This window comes from Fundulus heteroclitus, chromosome 17 (genome assembly GCF_011125445.2).
Source record: "Fundulus heteroclitus isolate FHET01 chromosome 17, MU-UCD_Fhet_4.1, whole genome shotgun sequence".
NCBI classification, from domain to species: domain Eukaryota; kingdom Metazoa; phylum Chordata; class Actinopteri; order Cyprinodontiformes; family Fundulidae; genus Fundulus; species Fundulus heteroclitus.
This window is the reverse complement of record NC_046377.1, coordinates 242615-265168: the sequence shown is the minus strand read 5'-3', so window position 1 is coordinate 265168 and position 22554 is coordinate 242615. Positions and strand designations below refer to the sequence as shown.

The window sequence follows — 22554 nt, the reverse complement described above, 5'->3', positions numbered from 1 at the left end:
CTTCCAGCTACCCAACTTAGCTTCTCATATCACAATATCGGGTTTGTAAAATGCCACAAATACTTTAAAATGCTGTGTTGTATTTTAGAAAAACCCAAACAGTAAAGACATATAAAAACATCACAATCACAGTATCCCTTCATTGGAGAAGAATGATCACCAATACAATGCAGACGGTCAGTAAACACATAACCGGTGAAAACTACACTAAGAAATGCAACATGGCATTGCGTAAACTTACCGTGAAATAACTGGTTTCTCCACTTTCCAGCGATCCAGTCAACTGATGAGCAGGTTGGCAACCTAAAATTCTGCCCAGCTCTGCATAGTGGGTCTTGTATTCTGTCCTCACTTTAGGACCATGGTGTCAATTAGGTTTAGGTGAGGGTTAGGGTTAGGTCTACACTGGTAAAGGTGACATATAAGGTTAAGGCCGCTACATACTCCACGAGAACAGAGTTTCTTTCTCGTAGTCGGGTTGGGAAGAACACGACAAAAGTTTGTTTTGGCTCTGTCTATACATAGTGCACGACACGCTCGGCTGCAGTAGTCTGGCCCACGTCATGTCAGACCTTAATTTAGTAAAAAAAATAAAGATGTATTTAATAATTCAGTAATTACTTTCTGGTAACTTTCCATTTGAATTGACATGCATTTACTCATGCACCATCTCTGAACCAATCTATGCAACCACAATAGCACTTTGCTTATTTGGTGTTATGATATCGTTCATTTTGAGGATGATGACGTTGTCTTTCATCAGTTTAACACTCATGGAGCTGGAATGTTTTTCCTTACAATGATTGCTGTATATCTTTTTATTTTTTATTTTCAAAGACTATACCTACTGAAACTTGATTTAGTAAATGTGAACAAATATTTATTTTTTATTTTTAGCTTGGTTTTTCAGAGCTGTGCAGTATGCACCACTGCCTAAAAAGAAGTTGATACAGTTTTGTATCCTCTGATCTATAACTACTGCTTTTTTGTTTCTGTAAAATCCTCATGAAACCTCGTAGTAAAAGAGCATGAACCTTTTCTTCCACCTGCTTTTGAACACACCATAGCCTAACACACACACACTCGCACGCATGCACTACAGCATCCTCCTGCTTCTGAGGGAAGTTTACACAGTTCTGAAAGCATGTGCTCAGATCCAGCTCTTCATAATCCCCTGCACAACCAGCAGACGCTCCGTTAGTCTACAGAGACTCCCCCCCACTCATCGTCATCCTAATCATATCTTTCTGTCCATCTGTGTCTTTACATTCCTCCTCTCCGCTGCCTTCCACCCGTCCATTGTCTTACATTCTTCCAGTCCTCAAAAATATGTTGAATTTAAATGGTTGTTCTTTTTTTTTTTTTTTACTTTTAATACTTTGATGACTGATTCACTCATTACTTACGTTCTTCCATGTCGCAAGTCCCTCCTGTAGTGGCGTTTCCGTTGGGAGCTCATTATCGCTGGGCATGAAGTTGACTGTCAGGGTCTCGGCTGATTTGCTGCATCCTGGCTCCCTCCTGCCGCCGAGCGTGGCTGATTGAGGGTGTTGTTGAGTGGTGCATGTGTGTCTGTGGGTGGCGAGTGGGCTAGAGTCAGTAGAGTCAGGGTTGAGGAATTGTTCAGAACTCCCCACTCTGGGGACCATCACAAACCATTTTGCTCAGGCTGTGCATGTCGCCGTCTTGTTCCACCACAGTGACTAGGGTCAGTAACAGGGGACGGCAACTACCGACGTAGTACATGTTGAAACTGTTTCCTTCAGGTGTTTATCATGTTTCAGGTATTGTTCACAGTGATCTAGAATCTAGAATCAATTCAGAAATAAAATAACACCCTTACAGTAGCAATAGGACTGAGAGACTTGAAGTATCCAAATGTTAAAATTCATGTATGTTTATCAAAGGTTTGGGGGGGGGCTGAATTTTTACATGTGACAACACAGCACAGATGTTATAGTTAAAATGGTTTGTGGGAAAAATCTTAGATAAATGATAATATAACATAGTTTATAACATTTAGCAATGTTAAAAATTGCCAGTTGTTTGAAACCATTGTTGGTATAGTATGTATTTAGTTGTTATAAAAAGTAAAAGGGATTCTGGATAATCCGTAGAGCAACAGCTCCACTGCTTTAACAGAGTGAATGGTAAACGTTTCACTTTTGACCCATTTTGTTGAAGTTTTGTTGAAATTGGGAGGGGCTGAACATTTTTTCTTTCTTCAAAGGGCGGGGAGGGGGGGGGGGGGCAACAGAAAAAGTTTGAGAACCAATGATGTAGGCTAAGATGTGAACTGAGGTTTTGTGACATTAATCTGTCTTCTTCAGGCTGACTAGACTAGCTCCCTCTGCATCATATTTGACTGGAGAACCAAAGGGAAAGCGAAGAGAAAAGGAATGAGAGAACGGGATTTTCAGAAAAGTAGGAACGCAATGCCACGAGGGAGTCAACTTTTCATCTCTCTCTAACCCAGCATCTGATTCCCTCCCTCTCCATGTCCGGTGATATTCATGGTTTCCCCGTCTCAGTTTTACGCGCTTCCTTCGTAGACATAGTTAAACCTCTTTTCATTTCAATCTTCCCTGGGTTGCTCGTTATCTTTTCTTTGTCTGCCTTTCCCCTGCTCCACATCCCACAGGCCTTCCTCCCCCACCCTTTACACACCTTCCCGCCATCACTGACAGCCGAGTCTCTCTTATTGAAAAACAGGAAACATTGGGGAGACTGGGACCTACCAGGTGTGCGTTTATTTGCAGACAGTAGATGTGAGCCTTACGGTGTAATATTTTAGCATTTCAGCAAACAAACTGATTTTACTCTTCCACAGTCTGAATTCATCCAGATGGATGGATAATTTCAGTGAAAGGAGCCTGGTGTGATGGATGTAAGGATTTTAGTAGGAGGCAGCTGGCAGTGGCAGCACTCACTGGAGGAATGGATGGGGGATAAAATATGTACTCCTTCCAGCAGAGGGAAGATTTGTTTTAGCAGAGGACTTTCTGTATGCCTGCTTCTCCAGCTGGACAAACTTTTCCAGTTTTTTTTTTTTGTTGTTGTTGTTTTTGTTTTGGAACAACCTCCAGATGGTTCAAGGGACACTCCAGTGTCCATGTTTTGTGTTATTGATCCTTAAAACCAGCTAATGTGGTTTAAGGATGATCTATTGGGACCTTCACTGCAAAAATAGAACTAAAAATAAGTAAAATGTTCTTGAAATGAGTGTATTTGTCCTTGATTTGAGCAGGTAAATGAGACTATTTGCCAATGGAATGAGTATTTCTACCCCTAAAATAAGATAATTAGATATACTGCACTTGAAATAAGATGATGGAGATGAATTTTTCCCATTTTAAGTGCAAAAATCTCATTCCATTGGAAAATAATCTGATTTACCTGCTCAAATCAAGGACAAATACACTAATTTCAAGAAAATTGTACTTATTTTTAGTTCTATTTTTGCAGTGTTCTTCTATTAATTTACTCTGACAACACTGCAAAAAGGAAACTAAAAGTAAGTCAAATTTTCTTGAAATTAGTGCATTTTTCCTTGATTTAAGCAGCTAAATAAGACTGTTTGCCATTGGAATAAGAGTTTTGCACTTAAAATAAGAACAATTCATCTCCGTCATCTTATTTCAAGTGCTAAATATAAAATTATCTTATTTTAGCGGTAAAAACACTCATTCCACTGGCAAATAGTCTTATTTAGCTGCTCAAATCACGGGAAGATACACTCATTTTAAGATAATTTTACTTACTTTTAGTTCCCTTTTTGCAGTGTATGCTAACTGATTCTATGTAGTTATTTAAGTGAAATCTGTACAATGAACAGTGTTAGTAATGCAAAATGGAAAATAGGAAATATACTATTTTACCACACTCTAATAGTCAGGTAAGGCATTTAAATTCCTGAAAATTGTATTACACTCTGTTAGCGCTAATAGAGCAGATAATGGGTCTGAAAAATAGTTGGCAGCAACAAGAACTGCAAGGTCAATCTCATTTGACTATGAGAACCTGTGATGATCTGGCCTGCCTGCTGTCTTCGTCCTGCCACTTCTCCTATGCGCTGTGGTTATTAAGTCTCATTCATCTGCGAGTCCATGCCACACCACTGTTTCCTGCTCTTCATAAGCTCTTCACAGACAACAGGACAACGCTAGATTATTGAAAGCTTTGTCGTGACCAGATGTCCAGCATTTTGATTTGTGCCTGATTATCGCGTCATAGATGTTGTACATGTTTTCTGGATTTCTCTGTTCTTCCTTGCCCTTGTGGGACTCCTACCAAGCTTTTGGATTATGACCATGTTTCTTCACCCTGACCAAGAGGTCTTGCCTTATGTTTTGGATTTGTCTGCCCGTCTCTGTCCACCGGTGCATGACCCACGCCTGTTCCTCCGACTTTGATCAAGCCACAGCAATCCTTTTGCAGTAAATAAGCCAGCTATCTTCGCTGCCAGATTTCCAGCTTCCTGCCTGCAGCAGATTTTTAGTTAATAAACCTTTTAAAAATGCAACATCATGTCTGGCTTGAATCTTGGGTTTCCTGCCTGTCTGCCTCCTTACAGGACCTTGACTTTAAAAGAATGTAAAAACATCTGATTATTTGGAAGGAGATGTAATGGTAATTGAAGGGATTTTAAAATGTACACTTCCTATTTTGTGTTGATTTATTGTCCTTATTGATATGCTCTTAAGTAATTGTATACATCTGCTCCAACAGAAGAAAATATTTTCATGATTTCAGATCCAATTAATCAGCTGAGATTGATAAAATCCATCAGACCTGTTTCTCTGGAGGAAGCAGCTCAGCTCCTCTACTCTCCTCTAGTCTCCACTAAACCTTTCTGATTGAGAAACAAACTTTATTAATAACTGTGTGACTACAGAGTTGAGGCGCTGGAAGAATGATCCCCAACCACATTTGCATTTCCGTGCTTTTGCATGTGCACAAATGACCAGTTTTTATGTTTGACCTTTAAGAGCTGATGGTGCCAACATTTGTGAAGTGGACTTATTGTATGAAATACAGAAGAAAGGAAAACTAATCAGCAGTATTTTTAAAGTAAAAATAGGCATTTTTGGATAACCTGAATGGAGTTGCCACACACACATTAGTGTGATAATTGGAAATTTTCATGGTGCTGTTTGAAGTTTCTATTCATAATCTACCTTTTGTGGAGACAAAAGGTATTTGACTTGTGTTTGGAGTGTAGAATTTCCAGTACTGAGAGGAACAGTCTTGTGAACGTTGATTTTGTGCCCTTTTCATTAATTACTGTGGACATACGGCAGTGCACATCAATATGATGAACACTAGTCTTTAACTGAACAGGGCCAAATATTAAGCCCAGAACCTCTGAGAATAGACATGCTAAGTGACATTCTTTGACTCAAGATAGTTCAAAAGATGGACTCTGAGCTATGTAACACATTTTTAGCCGAGATACTGTCAGAGACCAGCACAGGTGTTCATCACATAGATAGTCCCTTCCTAGGTTTGATTGGCTGTTTTTTATTTCCATTTTTTAGTAGCCCTACCTTAACTTCTTCCTGTGTACGGCTGAATCTGAGTTGAGCCATTTAAAACAAAGGAGGAGGCATGAGGTATATATTACTGTGCAAACGTTTTAGGCAAGTTTGAAAAAATGCTACAAACAAAGAATGCTTTGAAAGTGTTAATTGTTTATTTTTATCAATCAACAAAATGCAGTGAATGAACAAAAGAGAAATCTAGATCAAATCAATATTTGCTGTGACCACCTTGTGCCTTCAAAACAGCATAAATTCTTCTATGTACACTGTGGGGGTCATATCATCACTTTACTGTGATTTTTTTCAAGCTGTATGCAAACAAAATTTCGTTCTGTACACACTCTGTGCATACAAAATGACAAATAAAGTTGTCTAAGTCTATCAAGGACTAAGGTTGTGAGAACTATCTGCGACAGTTCACAGACCCACACTAGCACACACACGTGCAAGCACACACGCACACACATAATTACAATAAAACCCACAGGCACAGATACCGCCTTTTCTGTGCTTTTCCTCTACTCTGCTGCTTTCTGTTTTAATAGTAGTATCATCTTTATTGTCATTGAAACATACATTACAACGAAACTTGTTCTCTGCTTTTAACCCATCACCCTTGGGGAGCAGTGGGCTGCCATGTGCGATTAAGGGTCTTGCTCAGGGACCCAGAGTGCAGACGATCGAACCGGGTACTTGCATCCTTCTCTGAGTGCAAGCACGCTACTCTAACCACTAGGCCAGCACTCCCCATACACCGAGACGCAGCTCGGTAGGCAATTTGGAGTTAATTGCCTTGCCCAGGGGCACATCGACATGTGGGAAGGGGAAGCTGGAATTGAACCCACAACCTTTTGATTGCCAGTGCAGGCAGTGCACTAGCACTACGTTCCAGGTCACAGGTGTCACAGAGCATCTTGCTTACGTAACATTCAGGAGAAATTAAGATCATCTGCCTTTCAAGGCCAATGTGGGGCGGCCAGATTTTGATAATAGCATTGGTTTTCAAGCAGGCAGACTTTTTTTATCTGACTTAAAGTCTTACTGGTTCTTTTCAAATGGTGATTCCAGACAGCTAAATTTGTGGTCATTCTGCCAAAGCCAAGCTTCCAACTTCTCCAAGATCTATTCCATCCCGCCAGCAAGTTCAGTAATCGCAGCTGGCCTGCAGTTCTGCTTACACAGCATTTCAGTCTGAGTATTAGTAGCATGACATATCCCTCACATAGTTCAGGCAGCCTTGACATGGGCCGAAACAGCTGCAGACATTTTCGGAATTTCTCGATACTGCAGGTACCCGCCAGCTCCAAAAAGCAGAAATCTTGTCATCATAAATCCAACGTTAAATGCATTTCAACATCCTCGAATGACAAAATGGACAGACTCATGATCTTACTCCCTGGAGTCCACCGTGTGTCCAACTGCAAACTGCACATGGGCTCTCCTTCGCCCAGTCTTCTTGTTGAGAAAATTTGACCAGTTGTGTTGAGAGTCCAGCTGACCAGATACATAATTTACAATTTGGATATGTAAAAAGAGGCTCCAACAAGATTGATAAGAGCAGAGCAGAGCAGATATGGGGGAGGGAGAGGGGAAAGGAGAGAAGAGGAAATGAGAAAGAAAAGAGTCAGCCTTCACTAAGAGCAGGAATTCAACAGAGAGAAGAGGAAAGATGAGCAAATCTCTCTTCTCCCATCCTCACTACTTTCTATAGAGGGAAAATAGAGAGCGTAATGGCCAGCTGCATCTCTCTGGTTTGGGGCCTGCAATACCTCTGACTGGAAATGTGCAGAGAGAGTGGTGAGGACAGCAGAGAGAATGATTGGGACAGCATTCCCTCTATCCTATCCGTTCTCCTCTGAAAGAACCCCAGGGCATTCCCATGCTAGCTGAGAAACATAGTCCCTCCAGCGTGTCCTGGGTCTTCCTCTGGGTCTCCTCCCAGTGGGACGATTCCCGGAACATCTCACCAGGGAGGCTTCCAGGAGGCATCCAAACCAGATGCCCAAGCCACCTCAACTGATTTCTCTCGACGCGGAGATGAAGCGGCTCTACTCTGAGTCCCCTCCGGATGTCTTTAATAATTCTCCTATCCTCCTCATTTTATTCCTCTCATCTGTTCATCTTCATTTCCTGCGCTATAGTTTTGTTTATTAACCGATTCTGTGTCCTACGTTTTCGCTCCCAGCTTGTCCTCTCACCTGTCTTGTGTCCAAACCTGTTGTTTTTACTCTGCTCTCACCAAAACACATGGGGTTATCTAACTACAGAATATTTCTCCTGTGATTCAGGGAAGTACTCTGGTGGTTGAAGATTAAATGGCATATCTCTGCTGTAGATTGGGTGTATATAAATCATTAATGGCTTGAATTGTCTTTTCATCATATTAAAAAACATGTTCCCTCACAGAGTTTTTCTAACTTGGCACCCCACTGTGCTGAGTGGGTAGACCAAGTCAAAAACTTGCACACGCGCCATGCATCACCACAGGCTATGTTAGCACTGAAACACACATGTACATTTTGTCTCTATACACACTGTCCAGGAGCACCGAATTGACTACTGAGCTGCAACTGTGAAATTAGCCTAAACAAGCACTGCAAATCCCTTTGTGTGGGTGGAAAGAGGGGGAAATGACAAAAACATAAGACTATATGAAGCTCTGCTTTTTAATTTACCACCATCTGTGAAAAAAAAAAACAGTTATTCTAAATAACAAGAACATTTAAAAGCTCTTTCAGTCTGTCCTGAATTTCTTAAATAGATTTTTTTTTTAATTTTTTGGATCATGAAGTTAACATTGTGTCGATAACATTTTCAGTTAAGTTTAGTTATAAGGCACCTTTCACAAATAAAAATGACAAAGTGCCTCAATAAAAAGGGTAGAAACGTAAAAAACTGAATTAGATTTAAAAAAAATACATTAAAACATGAATAGAAAACGAGGAATAAATAAATAAAATAATACAAATTCCTTAAAATAGATCCAGTCATATTTAAAAAGCTTGTAAGGAAAAGCCTGTCGGAATAAAATGTCTTCAGCTGCTTTTTAAATTAGTTCAGACAGAAAACATGAAAACCAAAGGACAATTGTTCCACAGTTGAGGTGCGACAACATTCAATGAGCGACCACTTTTATCTACTTTTTATATCTGGTCCTGGGACTATGAATAGATTTTGGTTTGAGGACCTGATGGCTCCAGTTGGAGTGTGTGGCTTTAACAATTCAGCAACATACAAAGGAGCTTGACCATGAAGGGCCCTGAAAGTTAGGGTCAAGATTTTAAAACGAATTCTAAAATGAGAACGCAACTAGTGCAAAGACATTAAAACAGGAAAAGTTTCTCCCCAGCCTCGCCTGCTGCTGGCGGTCAAACAGGAAGCTGGTTATCCACTGACAGGTGATGGCGGCACTATGAGCGGGGTGAGCCTCTGGTGGAGGATGTCAGGGTTGATTGTGTTAAAGGCCGAGCTGACGTCTACAAACAGGATCCCGGTGTATGTCCCTGGATGGTTGAGGTGGTGAAGTGTAGACCCAGGTTGACATCGTCTTCTGCTAACCTGTTTGCTCGGTAAGCAAACTGCAGGTGGTTCAGCAGGGAGCCTGTGATGCCTTTCAGATGCTTTAGCACCAGGCGCTCAAAGTATTTAATGACCACAGACGTCAGGGCATTATGTCTATAGCAATTTAAACCTGTGATAGTCTGTTTCATGGGAACAGGGATGATGGTAGAGTGTTCTAAGCAGGTGGAAACTTCACACAGTTCTAGAGACTTGTTGAATATGCTGGTGAATATGGGTCGTCATTACATGTTTATAAGCAGAGGGGGAGACACCGTCAGGACCCGTGGCTTTCTTCTCACTCAGATGCTTGAAGGTTTTTGATGTAATCCTCTTTGATCTTAGGTGCAGACAGAAGTGGAGGGGTGGGGGGTTGAAGAGTTGTTGGTGGGGGGTTTTGGAAGGCCCTTTGTGTGAGAGTGATGTGTGAAAGTCTGAAGTGGTTCAGACCCTCACTTAGGCGGTTGGTCATCGCAACATGTGGAGGAGGGGATCTATAGTTGGTAATAGATTTCAGGCTTTTCCACAATGAAGAAGTGAAAACATTTGTTTTACTTTCTAATTGAAATGTCTTTTTGCTAGTTTGATCTCCGTTGTCAGCTTGTCTCTCGTCTGCTTATACAGGGCCAGATCTCCACTGTTGAAACCTTCTTCTTTGGCACAATGCATTTGCCTCAAATGTGAGGAGAACCATGGTTTAGTCTTGTTGAAACTGCGGACGGTCTTAGTCCACGCGCATATGTCCTCACAGTGGTTGATATATACCGTCAGTTAGTTGGTTTAAGTCAGAGGCTAAAGCTTCAAAAGGATTCTAATCAGTGAAGCCCTGCACGAGGGACAGCACTGTATACATTCCTTAAAACAGTGTAGCAGTAGTCCAGTGTGTTTTTTCCTCTGGCACCACATGCTGTCTATATCTGGGTAACTCATTAGAGATTTGCGCCGTTAAAATCCCCCAAAACAATCACGAGTGAGTCAGGGTGTTTCTCACCATGTCTGTTATCAGTTCAGTGACCTCCCCTTCCTTCTCAGATGTGGAGGAGAGTGTGGGATATAGGCTTTGACCAGAATGATCAAGGATAATTCCCGCGGTGAATAAAAGGATTTACTGTTAATAGAGAGCAACTCTGTGTGAGAACTGCATAATTTATGTAGCCGTGTAACATCTGAGCACCAGTCTTCATTGATATAAGAGCGAATCCCACCTTCTGTGTTGTTCCGCGCTGTGATCCACACAAAACAGCTGGAACCCCGGCAGTGGCAGAGCACGCTCTAGGACATGACCCAGCCACTTCTCTGTAAAGCGTAGTGTGGCAGAACGGTGAAAGTCTGACTGCAGAGAAGGGGTTAGTTGGCAGATGGATGGATGGATGATAGCAGAGTTAATAGTCTCCTCCAGCAGAGTTTGACAAGTTTCCCTGCCTGCTTACCTGGCGCACGTCTTCAGTAAAACCCACAGAGAGTTGACCATCTCAGAGATGCTCTCAGGTTCAATGGAGGATGGAGCAAAGCTGCCCAGAGTGAAGTCCCTAATGTTTAGGAGTTAGTCTCTGGTAAAAGTGGCTGCAGCGGGGAACCAGGAAACAACAGAAAAAAAAATACACATAAGACGAGTGAATGAAGTTCCAAGGTATGCCACGAAGAATTAAGGCAGTTCTGAAGGCAAAAGGGGTCCAAGCCGGTACTAGCGAGGTGTACATAATAAAGTGGCCAGTGAGTGTATATATATATATATATATATATATATATATATATATATATATCTATATATATATATATATTTATATATATATATATATCTTATATGGTCTGGCTGGATGGATGGCTGGCTGGCTAGATAGCTAGCGATAGATAGATCGCTCTCGATCGATAGCTCGCATCGCTAGCTCGAGGATGGCTGGCTGGCTGGCTGGCTGGCTGGATGGCTGGCTGGCTGGCTGGATGGCTGGCTGGCTGGCTGGCTGGACTGGATGGATGGATGATGGATAGATAGATAGATAGATAGATAGATAGATAGATAGATAGATAGATAGATAGATAGATAGATAGATAGATAGATAGATAGATAGATAGATAGATAGATAGATAGATAGATAGATAGATAGATAGATAGAACAAGAGACTCTCAGGTAGGCAGCAAGCTTTCCTCCTCTCACTTTTACTCAAACATGTCCCGTCTTTTGTTATTACCCTGAGCAGGGCAGGTAATTCATAAAAATATGACTGTTTGGCACATGGCGATGCAGAGAAAACATTAACGAGACCAACGTATGTGTAAATGCACTTCACTGTCTGTGCACGCTCCTAATCATGGAGGAAAGTAGACTTATGTGTGCAGACTGCTTTACTCCTCCAGCACCCCTTCTAGGCTATGGGGGTCATTAAGCCGTGAGTAGTTAATTAAATCTAGCAAAGGTGATTATGGCTAAGTGTTTTTAGTGTGTCAGTGCATGCAGCCATTAACACTGGGTTTGTGTGAAACATCCACCATATTACAGTTGTCAGTTTTTTTCCTTCTATTTCAATCATCACTGTTTATTGCCTGTTTGATGTAACAATATTTGTCAGGAAAGTCTTTCTTGAGAAACCAATGTAAATTCCATTAGTTGAAAATTGATTTAGGATACCTGGTTATGTCAGAGTCTTTTGTCATAAAAAAAAATACATGTTATGTTTAGGATTTAAAAAGATGTTTTGATTTAAGTTTTCTTTTTTCTTTATTTTACTTATTATATTGATTCTTTCCTTTAAATATTGCTGATTACAAACAGAAGGTCTGGCTGTTTTGAAGCAGTAAATCATGAAATTTGAATGGATTTATCATTTTGGCACATGACTTTGTGTGCTTCCTACTGGGCAGATAGTGAGAAAGGATTGTTCCATCAGTTGTGGTATGTAATGTAAGCAGTACTCTAACTGACCCTAAGTTTAACCAATAGAACCAGCCAGTTTTCTATAATTTTTTTATATATATAAATCAACAGTGCAAGTGTAAACAACAATGTGTGCATCTATAGTTTGAGGAGTGGTGGTGAAGAAAAGAAGGTTTGGTTAACAACTAAAGAAAGACTTTTGCCTGTTTGATTGTTTGTCTTTAGTTTGTTTCCTTTCAGAAAATAATTAAAATTTTATTTCAGTCTGAAATTTTCCCAACACCATCCAGAACTTCTGTCTAAATAAGTTAGAATAAGGGATGTTCCTAATATTGTAAGAAGTCTTTGTATCTAATACCGATCCAAGTAAGTTAAAAAATGAATCAAACCCAGATAAGCCTCTACATAAACATTATGGTGATCCTATATAGAGTATAAAGTGTATTCATTGTGAAAGAATCATCCGTTATAGTTTTGAAGAAAATCGTGGCTTTATTTTGGCAATGGAGCACTCACTTATGGAGTGATTCCCCAGTCATCCAACCCTGTTTTAGATTCAGCAGTTGAAAACAACTAAAACGCTCAAAAATAAATCTCTCAAAAGGCAAACAAATATTAATAATAAAGGGAGCTGTTGAACTGCACTCCACAGTGGCTGTCACACTTAAGGGTAAAAAAGGCCTTGATTCTTGAAAAAGAAAAAACTTATGTAATCAATAGAATATACTATGCTGTATACCTATAGAGATTATATAACAATGACAATTTGGACAGTACACCAATAACCATCTGGGATGGAGACATTCCTGATAAATGTAGAAATAAAGGCTGTATTTTGAAAGGTTTTGGTCTCACTATGGTCTCAGCCTACACAAATAAGCTCTCAAAACTAACTAATGATTTTTCTTCCCTAAAAGGCAAAACCAAAGTAGGATATCAGCAGCCTCTTTTGACTTCCCTTCTGGACTGAGGTGGTTAAAAAGTATGCCCCATCATTGGCCGCTACCTTGTTAGCAAGCCGTTTCCTTGCTAACGAGATGAGGAAGGAGTAAATGAGGAGGGAAAGAGAGCAGGGGTAATATGTCAAGAGGAGACACAGGCAAATAGGATGAGAACCTGGAGAGATGAAGAAGAGAGATAGAGAATGAGGGAGAGGAGAGAAAGGCCTTGCAGCCCTCAGCAGAGGCATTCAGTGAATCGCGGACATTGTCCAGTGATATCAGTGAACCTCTGATAGTGAGACACAGAAAAACACACAGGTTTAAATATGAAAGCTAAAAGTCAAACAATCCTCTGTTTGACTTTAAACAGAATGAGTTAAAGAGAGAGTGGGAAGTTTGGCTTCTTTTCTTGTTCTTTTGAAAGGCAAAGCACGTATCTGTGTGTGTGTGTGTGTGTGTGTGTGTGTGTGTGTGTGTGTGTGTGTGTGTGTGTGTGTGTGTGTGTGTGTGTGTGTGTGTGTGTGTGTGTGTGAAGAAACGAGGTAAAAGCAAAGGTTTAAGCTGCGTTACCGTCCCAGCAGGCAGCCTGATGAGATGCTTGGGGATTGTGTCCTCCAGCACAAACATCTGTTTTCTCCTTTTTTTTGTAAAAGCCCACAGCATCTTGGTACATTACCATAATCCTTAACATGCTCCATACTTCTCCTCTGAGTTAACACATATCACTGCGCCAGTGTAATCCCTTACCTGATGAAAACATCATAACGCTTGAGCAGGGTTATTATCCATGAATTACATTCAGTTATGCTGTGCTTTTCACAGCAAACATGGGAGTATGGTGGCTTTCCTGCCAAAGATCATCTCGAAGGATACGCCTACACAGGAACTATATTCCCTGAACACTGTGGCCAATATTAATGAACGGTGTTGTTGCAAACATACATTGTATACAAACATGTGTGTGTAAATATATATATATATATATATATATATATATATATATATATATATATATATATATATATATATATATATATATATATATAGGATTTTATTAAATGCATAGCATGTGGTGCCAATCCCAAAACATGAATAAAAAAGCCTATGTGTTAACAATGTTGTGTTATAGTGCATAGCCAACCATGTGTCACTGAAAAAACTTGTAATAACCATGTGTGTCCACAGGGGGAAGTATTGTCACAAATTGGCTTCTTAACCATTTCAAGCCTACCTTTTATTTGGCCTATTCATTCACACTGGCTTGCAACCCGATCACCTCACTATCAATTTTTCGCCCTGCTCAAAAAGAACACAGATGCCATTGTCATAATTTATGTGAGAAAACTCAATATTGGTAACATGACAAAATCAGCAACACTCTGCACAAGGAGCAGACTCTATTTGCAGACCAATGCGTTTCTGCTTGTGGCCTTCTTCAGGGTCAGGCCACAAGCCGAAATGCGTTGGTCTGCAAGTTCACCCTCCTTGGAAGTTCGTGAAGTTATGGCAGAAACCTATGGATCAAAGAAAACACAACATTGAAAGAACACATCTGCATTTTGATGACATTTCTAGTGAGAACTATGCATAATATTTTCATGATCTCACAATCTACAGCAGTTGCTATGGGCATAGCTATTTCTACATCACCAACCTGTGCCGTCAATCCCCGGACATAAAATCACATTTAAGGAAAACATCTGTAGATACATGAACGTTAATGATATTTCTAGCAAAAAGTATGCATAATATTTTCATAATCTTTGTTCCTGGAATCTATACAGTCTTTCATTTATTAGTTTCACCAAAGATTTCAGTGTCATGTGTTCTACTGTGTAGGCAGTAGCCAAAGCAGGGCCGCAATCCATTTAGTCTGCGTTCTTTCTATCTTACAATGATGCATTGTAAGATAGAATTTTCTACATTTTAATGACATTATTGTTGAGAAGTACGAAGTTAGGGTGAATAATTTATAATATATATCAAACCATTGACAGTTGAAAGTGGAATATTTAGGAGAGAGAAAATTTCACAGGGGGCATCTTATCAGTCTTACATCTAACGTAACAATCATATAAACATAGTGGTATTGGCTGTCATGTGGTACCTATGTGAAGGCTTCCCACTATCATTGGGTATCTGGAGTTGAATAGGTGCATGTGTTTTAGCCTTGTGAATGCCAGTTACACTTCTGCTAAACGCATCAAGTTAGATCCTTATGTGTAAAACAGTTGGAGGTACTTGCCAGATGATACTGTACGTCATATTTCTGTTTATCAGCACCTCTGATTTCCATCCAACATGGTGTATATTGGTGCAAGAGAGAGGATGGATTCATCGCCCTGTGTATAAATATTGAGTTATGTATCCCACTGGCACTTTGTATTATGATTGTGTGTTGATTAATCTTCTTGATAACTTGAGAACCGACTGTTGTTCTGTATTTCTCATAATTTCAAAAAAGCTTTGATGAAACAGCCTTAACAAAATGGGTAAGGGTTGGGGCTAGGGAAACTACTAAACCAAATATTGTCTACCTTCCTTGAACAAAGATTATGAAAACATTATGCATGCCTTTTTCTAGAAATGTCATAAAAATATATAGGATTGCAGATCCTGTCTTAAAAGGTTGCTTTTCCCACTGTAAATAAGAGAAATGATCACAGACTAAATGGAATGCAGCCCTACTATGACCACAGCAGTTTCCATAGCTCCAGCCTACACATGGTAGAACACGTGACCCTGAAATCTTCGGCAAAACTAAAAAAGGAAAGATTGTCTACATTGTCAGAATAAAGATTATGAAAATATGCATACTGTAATTAAAATGCTTATAAGTGCAGATGTTTTCTTTAAATGTTTTGTTTTCCCACGTAAAGTGCAGGGAATGGCGGCCATGTTCTTTTTTTGCAGCGAGAAACTTGATAGTCATGTGACCAGGTGGAAAGCCAATGTGAATGAATAAGCCAAATACAACGTAGAACTAAAATGTTTTAAGGAGCCTAATTGTGACAATATTATGCCTCCCCCTGTGGACCTACTTGGTTATTACACGTTTTTCAGTGAGACTGATTTAGCAATGCATTGCCAGACAACTTTTGGCCAGAAACTACTTAGCAGTGGCGCCTCCAGAAACCTTGCACAGGGGTGGCCAGATGGGGCACACTGAAACTAAAAGTTATAATTTCAGGATTTTATTCTACTGTTGTACTAAATCTGCCTGTAGAAAACTACCAGAAAGACTAAAGTAAACGCTTACTAACGTCTTTTAGTTCATTGTTTGATTTTTAATGTTACTAATGATCTGATATGCATAGACCAATAACAGTACATTTTGAGTTGAACAACAATTACTTTTTGCGGAATTACATTAGGAATAAGGTTCACATTTATTAATTTATTGAAAAACAAAACAATTACTAGCATACTGGCAGATACAAATAAAAGCATGATACAAGGTCAGGAAGAGCGGCTGCCTTGCTGGCTGTGCATTATGGGATGAAATGCTAAACTGATGCTATTACAATTTACACTGGGGTAGCCAGTGGTGTGGCATGGAGGGGAGGGGGGGGGGGCATGGCCACCCCTGGCCACCCCTAGTGGTGCCACTGCTACTTAGGTCCCATTTTTCATAAGGGCAAATTGTCTTGCGGTGTGTTGGGATACTAATCAAACTGACCCATTTTTTCATGACGTCATGGGTGATATTTGCGAGAATGAATTTAGTAGACGCCACAAGCTAGGTGCTCATATAAAGTACAATGTGTAGAAAAAGATAACTTCTTCTATGTTTCATCTTAAAATGAAGCGTAGAAGAAGACTTCCTCTAAATTAATAAATGTTTGTGTGAATACAGTTTTATTTATTTATTTACCAAATTTACAGTTTCTGATTTTTATTTTTTACAAAAGAAATGTTTATTTACACATCTTTATTGTGTGGGGAAAAACACTGTCAGGGTGCCATTACATTTTTCCAACTTGTGCACCCCCTAGTGGCAGCTTGTGCAACCCCAGGCTTGCACGTACCACACTTTGGGAATCCCTGCCATATAACATAGAAAGGATTCCTAGATCAATGTGTGCTTCTGTGCTTTTGTGTCTCTGCTCTGTCTTCTCTCACCCCCAGTTGGTCGAGGCAGATGACCGTTCACAGTGAGCCTGGTTCTGGTTCTGCTGGAGGCTTTCCTTCCTGTTAAAGTAGGGTGACCAGATGTCCCCGATTAATGGGGACAGTCCCCGTTTGGGTGTCCTGTTTCCGGCAAAAAGCTGTCCCCGGAAATGTTCCCAATTTCATTGTATCATGATAGAGTAAATAAGTTGAACACAGCTAAAGGTATTTACCTGGTCCTGCTGCTGTCCTGATGTAGTAGAAGAGCTGAGCTGAGCTGAGCTGAATGCACCCTTGATTTGCTTTGCAGACCAGGCAAAACAAACCAACCCTCGACAGGGACTCGGCAGTATAGTCATCACCTAAGATGACCAGACTTTAGCAAAGTCTGGTCACCATGTTAAAGGGGAGTTTTCCTCTCCACCGTCACTTCATGCATGCTCAGTATGAGGGATTGCTGCAAAGCCATCAACAGTGCAGACGACTGTCCACTGTGGCTCTACGCTCTTTCAGGAGTGAATGCTGCTTGTCTAGACTCGATGCAATCTGCTGGGTTTCCTTAGAAAGGACATTTTAGACCAATCTGTCTGTATTATTTGATTTGATTTAACTTTGTAAAGTACCTCGTGTTCCGAATTAGCGCAATATAAATAAAATTGAACTGAATTAAATTATCTTAGCGCTTGTTGTTATAATGTTTTCTAGAAAATAGCCACATTGAACTGTTGTATCTACTGCCTTTGGATTTTTCCCTAGTTTTTATTAAGCACATACACTTTCTAATTTTAGGGACACGAGAATTTTACTTCATTCTTTAGGAATAAAAAAGGTTTGAACGTAATTTTTATCAGAACTGTGTGTACATTTGACAAATGCAAATAAAACTCCTCATTGTTTCCCATCCGGTATTCAACACTCGTCAGTCTTCAAACCATTTCCGTGTCCATCCATGTGAGCATTTTATTACTGTTCATTTATCATTTGTTCAGATGAATCACTTTATGTAGTCCCTTTCTTTACCCTTCTTTTTCTCCTTCTGCTGTCACTTCATTCCTTCTTTCTTCCTGGAAATCAGGGGCATCAGTTACACTGCTGAGCTCATTTCATTTTAATTTAGATGTCCATGTTAAGATGGATATTAATATTGCATCTCTAGGCCCTATTAATATGCTGAGCCCAGTCTAAATGTTTTAATAGCCACCGTGTAAATTATTGAAAGCGTGTTCATGGGCAACTTTGAATCATTTGACAGACATGTTTGTTCTTGGATCTTTCTAAGAGAGTGACTGAATTCTAATCATAATCTGCAGCAGAAACAGGAGGAATTTTTCCTGTCCTGATCTTTTGCCTGGACATGATCTGCCCCCTCAGAAACTGCAACCTCCACATTACCATCTGTAGCTGCTCTAAATGGAGAACAATTATTCTTTAATCAGCCCATCTTGCTTTTTCTCATTATTTTGAAGTCTCCATACATTTCAACACACAAACACACACACACACATGCACACCGGATATTATTCTAAGAAATCCTCATCTGATGTTCCATTAGACACAGATGCCGCTGCAGCAGCTACGGCGATAAAGTTGGCTTTTCAAGTGACTGAGCTCAGCAATTTATTAAAAGCCGGTTGAACGCCGGCAGTGACAGACGCTGTCGCCTGCCGTCGTGCACACACGTGTGCTGTGTGTTGTGGCGGAAGATGGATCGGAGTACAGATTGTAAGTGACATGTTAATTTCTTCTCCGTCACTCACGGCCGAGACGTTAGCTCCCGCAGTAAAGGAACGGCAGGCTGAGCCATCAAGAATTTCTTCCTCCTCTGTTCTTTTCTCACTTATCCCCTTTTCTTTACTCTTCGTCCTGTCATTGCAAATTCCGTCACTGTTCAAGGATCAAAGAAACGTTTCATTCATCTTTTTGCCACATGCCTGCAAGCTTCTCGACGTTTTAAAGATTGCTCCTCATAAGGCCACATGCATCCTCTCAAAGTCAAGGTCAGACCTCGTGTTTACGGCAGGAGTCCCTAACGTATGAACTTTACCGCAACAGAGACTTCTTTTGAGCTCATTGAAAAAGGAAAGGTCAGTGTTATTAGTCAGCTTTGATTAAATTCGACAATCACTAAGTGAAAGAGGGGAATTCAGCTCAAAGACACACAGAGGTGTGCTTCTTTCTTTTAGGTGTTGTTTTTTCTCTCGGTGTGCTTCTCTCCCCGTGTTTCAGTTCAGAACATAACTCAAGAATCTTAAAGCCGTATATAAAATACAAGTCCGTTCATGGTTTTCACCTTGTGTTTATGCTTCAAGTTGACGGATGATGTTTGGAGCTATTTAACGTACTGTTATCATAAAATGAATGTTGATGTTGTTTAGTTTTGAAATCTTAGATGAGTTTGATGATTAGATGATACAGGGTGTCTGTCTTGTATTTATATGAAATTAATCATTTCCACTGTGTGTGTGTGTACGTGCAGGCAACCCTGGTACTACGGCTGGGGCTTCAACTTGCCGCGGGGTCAGGCTCTTCTGGACAAATGGAACCAGATTCCAGACAACACAGACATCCTGCTCACACATTGCCCCCCACTGGGTGAGATATGTATTACAGTGTGTACCCCCCCCACTCTCAGTACACACACACACACACACACACACACACACACACACACACACACTCAGTCAGTCAGATAATGTAAAATCTTATATTACCTTAACCAGTCACGTAGGAACTCCTGACCTGAAACCTAGAGCTGCTCAATAGTTCAGGTTAACAGCAGGGCACGAAGAGCAGGTCAGGTTCTGGTGTTCTGACTGCAAAAAAAAATTATTTGAGAAACACAGATTTGTAGAAAAAGAAGTAGATTGGACAGAAGTCTAAAGCCTTCCTACTGCTGGCTCATTTCTGTTAGCAAGAAGAATATAAAAATACATTTGGTTCCACAATAAGACAACCATGATATTAGCTTAACATCCAGACAAGAGGAGTTTTTATAATATAGGCTACTTGAGAGAACTATAGTTTTACTCAGTTTTGTGTAAAGTTTTCACAAATCACAAAATGTGTTTTAAAGAGCCTAAAAACGTAACGTTTGACATCTCTACATACTAGGGATGGTTTTGAGAATGCACAAGTATCTCTTTCTCCCAGTCAGCTATTTTCCATCCAGTTCATCATTCTGACCCAAGTTTTGCCAAATTTAAACTAAGTTGAAGCAGTTACAAAAATTAAAGAATCCCCTTTCACAGTTTTAAACCATTATTCCTTTCTATGTACAGCAATTGTAAGACAATTATAATGATTCAAATGGCAACCACAATCTCTAAAAAAAAATGATGTGACAGACGGAGAAGGTCAAATCAAAATGTTGTGCTCCCATTTGTTGTCGCTAGAGAGGGTTTGACAAAATCACATGTCGGTTGGACCATCACCATTTTGTCTTAGCTTTTGTTCAATGTCTCAGTGGAATATGTTCGTTTTCTTCTCAGACTGTAAATACTGACAGATTCAGTAATTACACAGCCTGGTGTTGACCAGGTGATGTTTTTAATAGGTCTGGCTGTGCTTGCTATCACCATGGTTACATTGAAAACCTCTTTGGGATTTTTGTTTTGTCAGAGGAAGGTGTACTGATGAGCCTCTTCTCCGCCAAGTTAGCAGATAAAAGTTTGGATTCAGTCAGCTTGCTCTGCTCCTTAATAACACCCCCCCCCCCCCACCCCGGCCCCCCCTACGGGAGAAGTCTTTAATTACAACCACTTTGGAAAAGTGCTCACCTTTTAGCCGCTGACAACTTTACCACACATTAACAAACACAGACGCCAGATCGCACGCTGACTGATGTCCTACTGTACGCGCATGCTTACACACAAACAGTCATCGCCCTGCGCCGCGCGCACACACACACACGCTTTTACACCTCATCTCCTGCTGCAGCTGTGCTGTTCCGACAACTGTTTATGATTGATTTCTTGTGTCTGCGCCGCGGCTTCGAACGCCACAATTTGTTTTTCATTCAGCTTAGCCAACTGCCTCCAACTATCTGCTCGCAAGCCGAGCCGCCGGCATATGGAGCAGCTACAGCAGACTACTAGTGCATGACACGCAGTCACTCAGATGCCAAAGCTGAGCAATTGACATGGGAGGAAGGGAGAGAAAAGGACAGATGTTACAAATTGTTTTCTTCTCTTACTAAAAAAAAAAAAAATAAAAATGAAGAAATGAATGAGAGAAAAGAGTGAGCAAGACACTGGTTGCCAGTGCAGGAGAGGTTATTATGTCTTAAGAAGTGAGATAAATCTGCATATCAGAGGCCAAAGAGAAAGAACGTGTGCTTTCTATCCGGCTGTGAGGAAGAAGGTAACATCGCAATGAGATGGCGTGAGAGCGAGAGAGAGAAAAAGAGGAAAACAGACTCCCTGCCCAAAAGCAGCAGCTGCTTTAAACAAGAGGCGTATTAGAGGAAAACACCCTGAGACAGAAAGAGCCCTGGTAAATTCTCACTTCACCTCCGCTGCTGCCATAGGATTGCAAAAATTACAGTAAATTATTCTATGTCCCCCATCCCCATATGTACATTGGTTTAAAAGGTGAGAAGTATATAGTGAAATGTAGAAAACTCTTTTCCATGAGCAGGTAGTGGGGTTTATACCTCACTCCTGTGAAATATTTCCATTATTACAAAAATTGGGATTTCTATTTATGTTATTTTACTGGCTACCCCTTAAATACATAAGTGGCTCTCTATCCCAATAAAACAATTTTCCATTGACCAAATGCTTTACAAAGACTGTAAAACTGTTACAATTTACAACCAATGAAACACAATACCTCTAAAACTGAAAGCAAATAAAATAGTTTCAATAAGATTGGTACATATTAACAATGAGCTATTGGAAGGTCAGTCTGTTTACTTTAGCGGTGCCTCAGAATAAAACAGCAGATAGCACAATGCGTATTTGCTCTGTGAGGGATAGAAAAATACAGAGTAGTGCATAAATGTGTTCATAATTATAATGCAAGGATATTTAGACCCTTTAACTGTGATACCCTTGAATACAATCCATGTTATCATGTCATCACAAACTTCCTACATCACAAAGAGTGCTATTCAATCCATCTTCTGAAAAACATCAGAATATGAAATAAGTGCTAACTTACCAAGACGTGGGCTAAAGTGTGCATTGATTAAAAGAAACAAGATGGGGAAAAAGGTTTTTAAATAAGAAAGTTAAAACTCAACATTTATTAGATGTTTTTACTGAAGTCTCATCTGAAAATTCACAAACAGAAAAATTGAATCTGTTGTTCAAAAATACAGATTAGTTTCTCCTTTTTTAAAACCTCCATTAGTCAGTCCCTTTTTTTTCATTTCCCCCCCCCCTTGTTTGCTTCTTTTCTCTGTCGTCTTTTGTTTGCACTTTATTATTGTTGTCTGCAAAAAGTGACAGGAGGCGAAAAATGGAGTCTCATACTCCTCGCTCATTTTATTCCTCCGACTAGATGCTTTTATTGACTCAGCGTCAGAAGCGT

General features: G+C 40.2%; 1 protein-coding gene across 1 annotated transcript in view; it reads left to right on the top strand.

Moving 5' to 3' along the window:
- mpped1 (metallophosphoesterase domain containing 1) overlaps positions 1-22554 on the top strand; it is a 116504-nt gene that overhangs the window by 83836 nt on the left and 10114 nt on the right. The window contains exon 5 of the mRNA XM_012876772.3: positions 19499-19614. Within this exon, the coding sequence (XP_012732226.1) occupies positions 19499-19614 (116 nt within the window). The remainder of the gene's footprint in view (positions 1-19498; positions 19615-22554) is intronic.